Here is a 15267-nt window from a genome sequence, read left to right on the forward strand (position 1 = left end):
ATGAGGCGAGATCAACAAGCGGGAACTTTGGGACTAATAAAACTTCTAGGAATAAATTTAGGTATTGGCAAGGAAGGGCAGAAGATGTTACGTTAGTCAGATGGCACAAAAAGAAAGCAATATACTTTCTTCATTACTATATGGGAAAATTACATATAGTAGCGACCAATACATTTGAAATACAGAAGAAAATGTCCGAGGAAAAGAAATTTTCAATAAAATCATTGATTGTATTAATTCAAACTCCAGCAACCAGGACAAAAAGACGGGGAGGATGACATTTAATTGCAACATCTATCTACAAAGATGTGTATACCAATTCTACTAGTATAACATGCTCGAAATCGAAAGGAGCTCACCGTGAAGAACAAGAACAAGCAACCACCCCCAACAAGAATATATATGAATCAATCTTCTCAAAATTACCTAATTTATGATCTATAACCAGATCCAGACTGTGGTGGGCCAGGCGGCAACCTGTTAGGGGTGCGACGGCCAGCAGAACTAGAGCGTGTATTTGCATTACCATTTTCAGCAGCCTCACTGTAGCGGCGACTGCTACCACCTGACCCATACCTAGAGAGACTAGAAGGGCCATTTGCAGCAGCATCAAATGCAGATCTCCAATCATCACCAGATGACGGGCCTGATGCTGTTGGGCTACTTTCTGCAGAAATAAAGCGCACAATATGAATTTGAGAAGTGCAAAATCTAAAATACCTCAACAAGACAAGAATATGGTCTTTCACAAACCAAAACCTGCAGAAATGAAAGAATAAGTCAACACCCGATATGGCATCCACGGGTTTCAGGGAGAGGAGATAAAAAAGAGGTGGTGCTATTAACCACCGGCATCAATTTACCCCAAATTGCAGTTTGAGTGTAACAGAATCCAGACAAGGGAGACACATAAAGCTAGCCAGGAACTAACTGGAAATTAGCTGAACATGAAGTATTAGCTACTAAGACCTATCAATAATCATAGAAATACTTTAAGAAGCATAATGCTTTCAAAAGTACATGGGAAGTTTGTTTCAACTAATTTAACAGATAATAAACATTTTCACTCAAACCCAAATAAAGTAATAAAACAAATAAAACTTGTGGGACTTCAATTGTCCTCAGACAAGGAAAACAAATGAGCAACCTATAAGGGATGATTACCTGCTTCACCATTTGCGTAACTGGCAGCAGCAGCTGCTCTATTGTCATGGATACTGAGCTGTCTAGTAAGCTTAGAAAGAAGAGAAGATTGTTTCTGGATGCGCTCTCTCCTTCGTTTTACATTCTGGTCCTCCTGGAGCAGCTCTTCAATCTTTGCAGTGCTTTGGGCACTAAAATCCAATAAGTCAAAACAATATCAATACACTTACCCAGGCAAATACCGACAAAATGAACTTCTCAATATAATAAACCCAGAAGAAACAAACAAAAACAGTCTCTAAGGATGATGGTTTAATACACAGGTTCTTGCAGCAACTGCAGGTTTCCATGTTACAACTCCTCCTGTTGGCCAAATTGAAAGTTTATATTTCCTTCTACCAATTTATTGAAAAAAGAATAGAAACTTTGCTGTGTGGTGCAACAGATTAAAAGGAAAAATTCGTATTGAAATAGGAAATAAGTTCTATGTGGCTTTTGATAATTTTTTAGAAAGATGGCTGTTCAAATTGCTGAAGAAAAGCACAGTTGCAAGTGGTCCTTTAGATGATGGCCATTATCTTACGACCATTTGCAACTGCATCCTTACTGTCAGACAAGCAAATACAACATGACACAGCAGATGAAAGATGTTGAGAAACAAAATCCGCACGGAAAATTTGGACTGTTTACCTGATAGAACTATACAATTTAGTAAGCATGTCTTCTTTGGCCTTCTCTACTTGGCAGAGAACAACTGCCTGAAACCAAATAAACAATGCACCATGTGAGATGGCTTTACACGAATGAACAAGGAGAAGTGTACAGGACATGCAAGATTAAGACCGACTTTTGGCACATTGGCTGCAAGACTGTTTAGAACAGCTTCAACATAACCACGCACTTCTTGAGCCATCCATCGAAGTTCTTCTTCAGGATCCACCGGTCTTCTAGTCATTGTTTCCTAAAACACAGCAAAATTAATAAACTAAAAACAAGTGGTTGGGGAAATTAGTTCACAGCTTAAGAAAACCACAACAGGAGACTTGAAATACAACTATCAGAAAGAGTACAAAAACAAACATGAAGATCACAAGGAAAAAGTTTTATAAGCAAAGGATAATTATTTGCTGAACAAGGGCCCTTTTCAGGAAGCACAAGTGAAATCAATGTCTAGTTTCTTACAAGAGATCCATCTGAAAGACTATGTCGGATAGGCGGCCCAGATTCACCCTTAACTTGACCGCCTTTAGAGCTGATGACAGTTCTCAATTTACTTAACCACTCCATTTTATCTGCCACACTCTCGGCCTTCAAGATAACAGCGCTGTGTGCTGCAACCAATTATATTTTTTCTTCTGAGTTATTCAAAATAACAAAACAAACAGGGAGATAGCAAAGGCTTCCAGAGATAGCATACCCTTTAAAACTGTTTTATATGGAACCCGGCTCGTAATTTTAAATACAAGATTGGGTGCTTTTGCAACATCAGGCCCATTTGCCTTTTTGTCCTTGGAACTTTTGGCAGGTGCTGGAGCTTCTTCTTCGTCAGGAACTTCTTCAAGATTACATTCCTGTGTATCACACGACCATGTTATTGTAGTAAACTAGTAGGGGTTCGATATACTAGCCTTTTTATACAGAAGCAGCATAAGCATTAGTGGCACAGGACTATGTAACCCAAAACAGAGGTAAAAATGATGATACAGCTGCTAGGGGTTTATGCCAAATTACTAAGGGGTCGTTTGGTAGGGTGCATAAGAATAATGCTGAATAGGGTGTATTAGTTATGCTTGCATTAGTTATGCTGGTATTAGTTATGCAGACATATTTCTTATCCATTGTTTGGTTTGATGTATTAAAGCATTGCACAGTTTCTAAAAGAATTGTTTGTTTACAAAAATGCCCTCAAAACTAGTCCACACTCTAACTTTTTAAAAGAAACATATATTGAGAAATGTTTTTATATGAAAAAGTTAAAAAAATTATTTTATTTGTCTACCTATATTGTAAAATAAAATTAAATATTTATTCATAAAAAAGGAAATATGTTAAGTATTTATTTATTTACTAGGGATATAATTTTAATTTTCACTATTTGGATTATTTTGAACTTGCATTAATATACTAACTAGCATATTTTAATCAAGCATAAATTTTGAAGGACAATTTTGTCTTTAACTAAGCTAATGCATGCATTAAAACCCACTGCATTGCTAATACCATTGTTTTCTATGCATTAGTTATGCATAGGATAATACCAAATAGGATGTATAACTAATGCTTGCATAACTAATGCATAGGTTCAAAATGTCTACCAAACAATGTATTATTAATACACAAAGCTAATGTATGCATTAGCTTATCCAATACATCCTACCAAACGACCCCTAAGTGTGATGCCAAATCATAGTGTGTGGTCCATCAAATTACAGTGAACAAAGACTGCAGTAAGCAAACCAACTTCAATCACTGACAATTAGGTCATGAAAATGGAGACAGTCTAGAAAGAGTCAATGGTGCAGACCTTAAAGAGTGCCTATTTGGGATGCTGAATGTGGCACTGTAAGAAAATTTGATGAGCTTAAATAAGGAAGCAAATTATGAGAGGCTTTTTGTTTAATGAATTCAAACAAAAAGGAAAGCAATTAGAAGGAACAGAGAAGAGCTTTAAAAAGAATCTTAAGGCAAAGGGAGTTCGAGAATATGCTATTTCATTAACCCCACTGGGTGGGATTCTACTGGGTTGTTGTTGTTGTTGTGTATTAACCCCACTGGAAAGAAAATCAACAAACTTTTGAATGTGAACCATAGCCAAGGGAAAGGAGTGAAGAATCATGATATAACTCAAAAATGGTCTTGTTTATCACTACTTTGCTCAAGTATCCATAATGGCCTTGCCTATTCATAATTTTGTGCGTGAATTTCTGGCAGATTCTCTATGGTTATGCCCATTCTGACGTTCAAATTAATATAATTTGCATTTAAGAAAAAGCCGAAGGATATATTTAAGTTTAAGCCATAACCCATATTGCAAATCAAAGACATAACATACCTCCAACGTTATGACACCACGAAAATGACGTTCTTCTTGTTTCTTCGTGTATCCAAGCTGAAAAGAGATTTCACATTAGAGGTATCACCAAAACTTTAAGCATAGTTCGCACAGAAATTAACTCCGGGTTCAAATTTTCTTTAAGAGAATAACCAATATGACTGAAACGCTCTAAAAGGAAACACTATAGCAACAAAGTTAATGCCTCATGTAAATGTTCCTGCTTTTTAGGTTAAGTTCCTTATGGTGAATGAGAAAAATCCAAAATTATTGATGAAGTTTTTTAATATGTTTTTGATAAAAGAGAAAAATCCCAAAATTCACCACACTTGTCTTTGCAGTTAAAGGATGTAGATTTTATCAAGCCTTTAGGTATAACATTATGTTACAATGTCGATAGTTTGTATCAAGTTGGTAGTAGAAGGCCAAGTTATCTCTATTCGTGTAAAAAATTGCTGAGCATCACCTACTGACCTTTCCAGTTTTCTCATTCAAAACAAACCATCGCTTACTCCACCCATTTGTTTTGGCACTTCTCTTCAATAAGAAACCTGGCAGTAACAAAAGCTATTGATAAATAACAGTTTTAAACTAAAGGTAATTAGAAGACGAGTAAGGATCAATTACCACCAATTTTTTCAAGATTACTACATATTACTGCTTCTAATGGTATCAAAACCATTTTTAACCTATTAAAGAAACAAATGTTACACGTTCCGAGAAAATCGACCGGGAGAATATAGAATTGATCCACCTTTGACCTTGGCAGCTGGTCAAACAACAATTTCAAAAAGAACAGAATGCACAAACATCCCCATTCATTTGCTGAATATACTTGTGAGCTCCCCACACACAGACATGGTGAACTCACACCAAAAGAAATGTGACACTACGACATGTATTGTATTTAGGCTTTGCCTCCAGTTATGCAAATTCATACTAATGATAACTCTCATCTAAAAGGGAACACAGGAAACAAAATTCCTAAAACAGGAAATATATTTAAAGAAATGGATACCAGCGGTAATTTCTCCCTCAGGCCCTGCTGTTTTCAAAGCCGAGCCTTCTGATGCATCCTTGTCCTGCTGGCTGGGTTTTTCTTTCATAGATTTCAAGCTTCCTCCACCTTGCTGGGCTCCAGTTTGAGGACTAGTTGCCTAAATCAATAATTAAAGACACTTAGAAGACAGTACAGAGAAGACAACTAATAAGCTTAAGTGAAAAATTGCAGAACATAGAAATGCATACGGAGAAAACAAACTAATTTAAAGAATAAAAAGGTAAAGTTCCTAAGGCAATGCTTTGCAAGACATCATAATGAGTTGAATGAGATAATAGTCTTAAGCATTTGGGAAAAAGAATCTTGATTACCCTATTCAATATTGATTGCTCTGATTCATGTGCCTTCTTCGAACCCCGATTCTTTAGCTCATCTTCTCGTCTCTGTCTGTCCATTCTGGAAAAGAGCCGTGTAGACGTTATGAGAATGCTTTAATTTTGCTAAACATGAGTATGTTTTTACCTGCTATACTAATCACTAGCCATACCAACAAATACAGCAATTTCAAGAAAAGAAGACGATACTTTTAGGAAAGAACATTGGAAGCAACCATCTTTATTTCCCCAATGTTATAACACTCTACACTGAATAAAAGAACCCAAGAAAAACAAAGCAAATGATCCCTGGGAAGAAAAGCAGTGCCATGAAAAGATTGACCTCAAATAATCCGTAAAGATGCAAAAAAAAAAAAAGATTAATTGTATGTCCTTCAATTTTTCCGCTCACATTTAGACATGCGATATAATTTGTGCATCAGGATTTGGCCATATAAAAACTGTTAGTAGCTACAAAGAACTAACACCAACATGTTTTGCACATCTTCAGATTGGCCCATGTGCCTCATTGAGCTAGCATATACAGAAAGCAAAAGGGAGTAGAAGCAGAGAGAAAGATTTTTTTTCCCAGAAGAAAAGGATACATTGCTGCTAGTGATTGAAGGAGGTTCACAGATGGCTATTATAAATGGAGGATAAGCATTCTTATGTCTCCGCTTAGCATTTGTCATTGTGAGATTTAAAGCTTTGCTTTGCATGAAACAAGAACCTATAAGCAAGTGAAGTGCAGTATCAACCACATCCAATAATTGAGCACCAAAAAGATGATGAAAGTGAACAAAAAAAGAACACAAACATGTGTCCAACCATTGAAGCCAAAACATTCAAAGTTATTTCAGAATTCCAACTCTATTAGCTACACCAAAAGTGCATTATATTTCCTGCTTATTGCAATCAATTTTCCCGATATTACAATATCTATGTTAACAGTACAATCTCATAGATCATCATGAACTCTGGTATCACAAAACAATAAGCTTAAGATACAGGGACCAATCATCTAACAGGGACCAACATGATGAAATATTGAAACAAATTATATGTAGACATGCTATAAAAGTATTTGATAGGGATACTTTAAGAAATGAAAACAAGTATTAAATTCTTAGACAATCATCAAACATACCTCCTCTGCACCAAGCGGATAAAGTGTTGAGGGGGGACAAAAGCTCGCTCCATGTCGACAAGGGCAACTACCATTTTCTTGGCATCAGTTTTAAACCCATCCAATGCAGCAGAAGCAATTGCTACAACCTAGTATAACCAAGTAAATATTTTCACTGAAAGTCGTCATAGCTGCCACAAAAATTTGTATGTGTTCATAATAACTAGAAAAGAGAATCTGGAGTTGCTAGACATCACTACCTCTCTCTTGAAAGGAGGATATCGTCCAAGTCCAGGAGTGGCATTTGCAGCAGAGGAGACAAGATCAACAAGTACACGGTGCACCTATGTAAAGGTTCACATAGAGAGCTCGAATTAGAACAAAACTGCATAGCTTGAAAAACTAGAAACACATCCTGATAGCCAAGGAAAATATCCAACAATATAAGAACCTAGCAGTTAGACTTGCTGCTTCATTTTTTTCATTTTTCTTTCTCCTTTTTGGATAGCAAAATAGAGAAATATATTAGAGATGGAACTCAAGAGTGCAACCATTTAGAAGAGCCCAAATATTTTTTTGACAGTAATAATTTTATAGATTTGGGAAATGTTCCCATATACTAGCAGTGTGCCGAAAAATAGAGAAACCACAAAGATTGTAGTTATCTACGAAAGACATCCAATCAACTATACAAACAGGGTCCTTGTGGGTGTACCAAAATCATGAGGCTATTCCTCAAATGTACAGAGTGCTTTTTAACACCTTCAAGGCTCTCCTATACGTTTCCTTCCAAAGAACACAACGCCATGCGTCTTCATAGAGCTACAAGCCCAAATACAAAGAGAACCACTTTCTTTTTTTGGATAGTCACAAAGAAGTCACACTCGTAAAAGAACATCTTCTTTCATCGGCCCCTTGGCATCCTATTCCCACCATGTACCAAAAGGCAGATAAAAACTTTTGAGAATTCCGAGTTTTCGACGACTTGGCTCTCACTAGTCATCATCCCTTAAAAGAAGGGATGGGTTGCACAACCACCTCTCATTGACTATTCACAATACAGAAAGGTGCCCAATGCTTTGGAAAATTCAGTTACTATCTTCCTTTAACACTTCCAAGTTCGCCCATCAACTACATGAACCACTATGTTCATTGTCGATACGAAGCCTAAAGCTATCCTTCCATATTTGTCTTCTCTTTCCCCTCTATGATCAAAGCCACTACCACACAAGGAAAAAGCAAAAAAAAACAATCAAAAAGTACCACTTTTAATCCCATCCACGTCAAATTACGCCAGAAACCCAAACTATGCACAATAAAGATCAACTAGGCACCATTTCTCCCATCTCATAGCCCCGTCGAACAAGAATCCAACAAATTGCTTAATTAAACTTCCATGCTCAACTTTCCTGGAGAAAAAACTCTCAACTTCTTCCATAACTCTTGAAACCACAACACATTCTAGATTTCCATACTCCACACCATCAACTCTCATAGAAGCCAAGGATGAAACCTACAAGGCCAACCGCAAAACACCATATGCAAGCCTCCATTTCAACCATCCCGCTCCAATACGATGTGTGACATCATCATCAATCTCCTCATTACCTTGGATTACATACCCAAGGTACTTGAAAATCCTTCTTATCAAACCTCACTTATTGTTATTTTCATTTAATTTAATAATAATAAATTACAATTTACTATGTTAATATCCCAAGCTCACAGGCACCCAATGGTGCGGCCTAATGGCTAATGAAATGAGTTGAAAACTATACGGTTTCAGGTTAAAATTCTAGTGTAGGCAAAAACACTATGCGATCGCATCCATCTGTCCAAGCCTTGGTGGACAGAGTTACCTCCTATCTATTACTGGTGGGAGATAGAATGTATCTCGTGTAATTATTCGTAAGGTGCCAGCAAACTGGTCTTGAAACCACGGGCATAAAAAAACCAAGCTCACAAAGTAAAAGCATAAAACATCAGGACAACTCCAAAAGGCAAAGAAAAAAAAGACGTTGCCATTTCTTCTAGGCGAATATACGCTTTGAGACTTTGTCATACTGCATAATGATAAAAGTTAGAGACTCTTTAATGTTGTGCGTGGTAACTTTTGTAATTTTTGGTGATTAAGTATTTAAATTAATGAGTTAATTTATTAATAGAATTTACCTCATCAACACAAAGACGTGAAGGTTCTTTTGCAAGCTCCAAGACACCTTTTATCAAAGACCTCAACCCTTTCTCGGGAGAAATCAGGTAAGGCTGATAACCATCGGCTTCTAACACAATCTGGTGGCAAGCAAAAACAATTACCAAATAAACAAAGAGCAAAACTTGCAGTCGGCGGTATAGGAGAAAATGCACATTATTGAAAACTAGTGGTGGAAAATAAATACCCGCTTGACATTGTTTATGTCAAAGTGTCTATCTAAGGGGAGCTGCTTTATCCTATTAGGGAAGTTCCCCTCGAAACTTGCAACCACTTTCCATCCATCACCCTGAAAGAAACGAAAGAGCTCTAAAATCTGAATGCATGGTGAAGAATTTAAGAACCCTAACTATATAACAGATGTATTGTAACAAATATATCAAAGGGACAACTCTTTTCTTTCCTTCTTCTTTATTTGGAGGGGGGGAAGGGGTAGGGGTATTAGTCAAAAAAGACACCCTACAGCGCAAATCATGCGGTGTATGGGTAACGTAGGACAACATAGTAGATTAAACAAAGTCCATATATGATAGATAATGCAGCACATAGAAAACATAGGATGAGCAACAGATTGATTTAGGTATTTAAGAGATTAAGAAAATAATTACACAAAGAGACAAACAGAAAAAAAGAGAACTCAAAAATTACATGTAAAAAATTATAATTGAAGCATGAACATCGCTATCATATCTACCAAAGAGGATTTTCTTAATCCAAACAGTAAATCTATATGGATAATCCGACATTCCTCGGCGTGTTCATATATTTTTGAACTGCACACATTAGGTACACAATTTTCAACAGTCTTTATAAGCACAATATATTGAATAATACAAGCACTGTACTTTTCACAGTAAGGGTATCACCAAATTTCTTTGCAGGTAAACCTTAATAAATAAAAGCTAGTTGCCAAACAACGAGAATCTACAGCCAAAAAGTAGTATCAAAATATTGGGTATTTGCAATTGCAAAAACTGAATAAGAAAATTAAGAGTTCTCTTATATTTTACCCACCTCGCCGCCAGTGATATGCAGCAGAAACTTATCCTCAAATTCACGGCAAAGCTCAAGTGCCAAGGCTTTGGTACCTTCAGCACTATTAACCATTTGCTCCCCAAGCCTAACCAACTCATCCTGTACAACTTGAGACTTCCCCTGAAGCCTGCAGGAGCGAACTCGCAAGTATGAATGAATAGATGGCACGCAAATTTTTTTCTTTTTGAGACGGTAACATATTTTACAAATAAGTTAAAGTAGCACTTATCACAAAGATTGTGGTAAAAGAAAATAAAGTTACAAGAGCCCCAAAAAAAGAACAAAAATGTGTGGTTGTTACAAGGCCCCCAATGATGTCAGCTATAGACTTTGCATCTTCTACAAGGGCTTCTATACACCGAAAGTGAAAAAAAATATACAGTTCACCTTGATCTTCTGTCCAGAACTAAATCGATCTTTAAAGCATCTAGAGTCATTAGTTGACAACTTGACATCAATTAAGGAAAAAGAAAGGGTCAATAGATGACATAAGTAAGCATAACGATCATAACACACCAATATTCATCCATATTCGAGAGAGAAAGTTTGATTAATAATGGCATTATACGGATGGAGGAATTGGGACAAATCCAATTACTTTGATAGTTTTCCTAAAAAATTATAAAAATAAAAATCTTGTAAAGGGCATCGCGTCACCAATCATATCAAATATTAGTAGGAAGGTAAGTAAAAAAAACCTAGATTCTCTATTTTATTTGACAATGTAAATAATCCGGATCTTTCTTAAAAGACCTATCTTATTCTTCTCTGAAAATCAAAATTTCACACTACCATCAGATACTCGCTATCACCTTATTTCCTGATTGCTCAAAAATTAAGTGGCTCGCCTTACTTTTCAAGCACTTCTCTATTAGTATAACAGTTTTTTCCAGCTTTAGAAATAACAATAAAAGTATGATTTGCTGTACCTCGAAAATGATAAAGGTAATTTTACTTCCAAATTAGACAAAATTCTAATTGAAAATAGAATTGGTTTGATTCGAAACTATGGTGTAGCTAAAACAAAGAGATTAACACCATTTTTTCACAATCAATAGCTTCTGCTGATAAAGAAAAAGTTAAATGGATAGTTAGATCTTCGTATGAAAAAACAATAGAGGCATTCAAGCAGGTGAGATTACCCGGAAAGCAGATTTGGAAGTCTGACTTTCATTCTATTGCGTATCTGGTGAGCAAGGGTCTCGACCAATGCTAACCTACCAAGCTTACTTTGAGGAGCTCCTGTCAAAATAGATTTTAAACTTTCACTCTCAGCTCGCCATGCAGTCTCCAATGAGTTATCAGATCCAACACTTCCAGACTGGGCAGAAGCTATGGAAACAGATTGACCAATCAAGGCAACCCAGGGGATATCAGCTGTACTTCGTGGTCCTTGACCCGACAAAAGAGCTTGAACAGCCGCAAGCACTTTTGGCTCTGAAGCTGCTTGATCTATCTTGCTAATAACACCGACTGTTCTGGTACCTAATGGAACAGAAATAAAGCAAACATGTGTAGAGTTTCATATATATAACAGACAGTGTGATTATGGATGAGCAGCTAGAAATAGAAAATGCCCATTTCACTCTTTCGTATCTCTGGAAGACACAAAACATTCTGGGAAATATAGACCTACATTCACTATCATACTCCTTCGCAATTCTGATAGCTTTACATGAAGCAACTTCAGGTGCCTGAGCAGCAGATATTACGACCAGCAATATGGCATCATTGTGCTCAACATATTCAGTCTGTTTCAAAAGATATCTCGGTAAGTATGAAGTCTAAGCTATCTGACAAATTTGACCATCATATTTGTATAAATACTCACCAATGAATCATCAAGGTTTCCCTTGTCAACCCCAGGCAAATCAATCAGCTTCAATGGTGGGGCTGTATGCAGTAAAAAGAAAAGGTAAATCAAAGGAAAGCCAGGAACCCAGTATAGGTAGGTTTACAAGTGTCTCCAATTAAGTCTCTTACCCGTGCTTGTTCGTAGCTTCAAATATATTTCATCACGACTTTTGCTTGAAATTTTGCTAAGTCTATCCTGTAAAGAATGTCGAAGAGCACCTGCACAGATGAAACAAGAAATGTTAATCTATTTATTAGACACAAGAACTGGTAGATTATCCATTCTCTTGCTTCAGAGATCAGCTTCTCATTCATGTAAAAGACTAGCATTCCTCGTAAACCCACAAGATCTCTAAGAAACTTACTTGCAGACACTGGCTGTGATTTACTGTCGATCTGCAAAACGATTGACTTAGTGCTCAACGAACTATCTCGTTTTAGATCGATGCATATGGGGGCACGAGTAGCACCACCTTCACCTGTTGGCTGTGAATATAAGGATCGTATTAGGCATCAAAAGCACTACGATTTTGAAACTTGGGATTAAGAGTTCACCAGGCAAAATAAGATATGAAAAATAGCATTCCAATTGCACAGCAAGAAAACCATACCAAAGCAGGATGTCCAACTAGACTGTTAAGTACAGCTGATTTACCTGCACCCTGTAAAAAGTTTGCACAGCTTAATGCATCAATATCTTCACAACAATTGACAGAGCAATTTGTGTATTAACACCTCATGCACAAAAGTTCATGGTGGAATAAACAAGACCATGCAGCTAAACAGACAGTCATATCCCTGTCACAAAAAAGACTTTCTTTTAATGGACAGACATTCAATAGTATCGTCCACATCGTCAATCTCACAACTCAATCAAATTACTAATGCTCTAGACAAGCAGTTCAAAAGAGTATGCATTGCCAAGTCAAGAATAATTTATACCAATCAACATTCTCTAGAAATTATCCAAAATATCTTCTAAATTGATTGAATGAAATAAGCCATGAAACAATGTAAAGTTCCATTCTGCACTAATTAAATTTTTTCTTCTGCTTTTATATTTGAGGTATAAGTGAACATATATTATGATGAAAGACACTGAAACAATAGTACTCCAAGAGGTTCTACCAAATTTTATGAAGTCTCACCATTTTTTCCATCTCTTAGAAATGGGATCAATGATGTTCATATAAATGGGATCAAATGATGTTCATATAAATCTTCATGGCTCATAATTACCTATGCTATGACATTTTTACATTGTTTTAATCCCATAATAAAAATTCCCGGCTCTGCAACTACTGAACTTGCATCACATCATCGCTTTATGTGATAGAATAATTGCTTTTAGTAGCAACTCTATATAAAACACTAGAAAGGTAGACATTACTCTAAATGTATGCTCAAGCTAATTGTACACCCTTTCACAGGCTGAACCTAAGTTGCTCGGACTCGGGTGAGGGTGTCCGATACAGGTGTGTGTGAATCTAGAAGTCGGATCCTTCGTGATATAAACTTTAAGATTCGGGGTATGGATACGGGGGCAAGGATTCGCCTAAACCTAATTCAAATATCTAAAAATAAAGTTTGAAACTATGTCTAAATTATGCGACATTATGCGGAAAATTTACAAGGTATTCCGAGAAAGAGAAAATATTGATCAGGAGGAAAATCCAAGAACGAGATAAAAAGAAAATGCCTGACATAGAAATTTCTATATAAAAGGTATTACATTTTCTTCAATTTAACCCTAGCTTTTACTTTGATTTCAAAAATCATTGTATATGTCCCAAATTTCTCCGCACCAAAATCACTTGACCAGATCCGGTATGAATTCCACACCCACGCCGGCGTCGTGTCGGGTGCAGCACCCAAAATGAAGAATCCAAGCAACTTAGGGCTGAACCAATTCTCCATTTTTGCTTCACACACAGGATAGTAAGAAACTATCTGGACACATGCGTACATCTTTGATGATACAATAACTATGAATGGATTTTTTTAAGAGAAATAGTCAGTCACCTTAATATTGAATAATTTCAGCTTATTCGATGCAACATTCGCTGACAATAAGCTGAAGCAAGCATCTACAAAACCAAATCGAAACAAAACACGAAAAAGGCCAACAAAATACAGAGAATATCAACTTCATACATTAGATCCTCCACTAGTCAACTAATAGTAAAATTCCCCTCGAAAAGATTGCAATCTCAACTACCACTAGTACTTCTTTTCGAGTTTATTATCAACTACTCTTAGCTGAAATCCAATGGTTTTAATTCAACCCTAGATCGTCGGAGAATAATACGAATCACAAAACAGCAAGTTTCACAGATCGAATCAGCACGCACCAACTAGCAAACCTAATCACTTAAATAACTTACAGTGCCACCGATAGCAACGACATTGAGAAAAGTGGACGACCGTTTGGAGGAAGTTTCATCCACGTCTTCGTCGGCAAGCAAAGCCGCAGCTTGCTTCATCGAATCTGATAGTTGTGCCAATTCCTCGATCGCCTCCATTTTTACTGTCTTCAAAAATCAAAACAGAAAACACGCAACGCGATCGTCACAGATCGGAGTTGAAAAGTGAAAAAACCTAGATTCGCGCAAAGAATGAGTGAGGATCTGAGTCAAAGGGAAGTAAAAACGGTGAGAATATGTGTAGAAATTGCTAGGGTTTTTACTCCGATGAACGCGTGACGACCGGATAGAGAGAGAGAGAGATTTGAAAAGTTTTGAAGTTTTTGAAAGAAAGAAATAATAATGATAATATTATGGAGAGAAGTTTTCAAAAATAGCGGAGGAAGGTTTCCTGAAATAGCTGTGTTGTGTAATACTAGTAGTAGATGGATAACTATTTACGATTTACCCGCACCCAATATTTACCCCAAGTAAAATAATTCAAATTAAAGTATAAATTCATATTGCTTAATCGTGATTGAGTGATAAATAACTTATATATAAAATAAATATATCATAAATATAAAAGAAAAGTTATAAAGTACCAAAAAATACAAAAAGTTTAGAAGAACTCAGTTTTGGATATACCAAGGTTAATTCTTTTTTACTGTTGGATTCGGTTAAAACCCCAACTAGAATCAGAAGTCGAAGCAGTTGGCTGCTGGCCGTCGCTCTCGACTCTAGTTGCCTACCAAGGGACACTTTAGAAAAGGAAAAAGATCAAATTAGTCCAAGAATTTTGCAAAAATAGTCTAAATATGCCCTTTATTAATAGTCGGGGTTCATTATGCTTTCGTCCTTACAAAAATGGCATATATTTGCCATTATTAATTAACAAACATATTTTTAAAGATTAATTAGTCTATGATTAGCTTACTTTTGAACTATTCATCCATCTCAAATTATCTGTAGTGTTTTTTAAAAATAGTTGGCCGGTCAAGAACTCTCATATCCAGAAGCTAAAAGTAGCTGAAATGAGGATGTTGAGGTAGATATGTGGGCATACCTG

At 36.4% G+C, this 15267-nt stretch overlaps 1 protein-coding gene across 1 annotated transcript; it reads right to left on the reverse strand.

The window, feature by feature from the left end:
* Positions 1-101: 101 nt before the first annotated feature.
* On the reverse strand, positions 102-14578 carry LOC104223654 (dynamin-2A-like). Its single transcript, XM_009775125.2, has 22 exons — positions 14181-14578; positions 12408-12458; positions 12162-12282; positions 11926-12015; positions 11774-11835; positions 11579-11693; positions 11085-11427; positions 9922-10069; positions 9095-9196; positions 8868-8987; positions 6956-7039; positions 6717-6844; positions 5567-5651; positions 5214-5352; positions 4670-4746; positions 4196-4252; positions 2561-2714; positions 2326-2474; positions 1991-2104; positions 1834-1901; positions 1165-1334; positions 102-667 (listed from the first exon to the last, which is right to left on the reverse strand). Exons 1-22 carry the CDS (start codon positions 14316-14318, stop codon positions 432-434), a joined length of 2751 nt encoding a protein of 916 aa, XP_009773427.1. The 5' UTR covers positions 14319-14578; the 3' UTR covers positions 102-431.
* Positions 14579-15267: the final 689 nt, after the last annotated feature.

Source organism: Nicotiana sylvestris, chromosome 3 (assembly GCF_000393655.2).
Source record: "Nicotiana sylvestris chromosome 3, ASM39365v2, whole genome shotgun sequence".
NCBI classification, from domain to species: domain Eukaryota; kingdom Viridiplantae; phylum Streptophyta; class Magnoliopsida; order Solanales; family Solanaceae; genus Nicotiana; species Nicotiana sylvestris.

What these genes read in the sequence shown, in the direction of transcription:
- LOC104223654 (XM_009775125.2), bottom strand. Translation starts at nt 14,318, where the DNA reads ATGGAGGCGATCGAGGAATTGGCACAACTATCAGATTCGATGAAGCAA. An exon ending in GTCTTTCAGATGGATCTCTT is followed by an intron (nt 2,105 to 2,325) that starts GTAAGAAACTAG and finishes GCTGTGTTTTAG; the next exon opens with GAAACAATGACTAGAAGACC. An exon ending in TTGCAGCCAATGTGCCAAAA is followed by an intron (nt 1,902 to 1,990) that starts GTCGGTCTTAAT and finishes ATTTGGTTTCAG; the next exon opens with GCAGTTGTTCTCTGCCAAGT.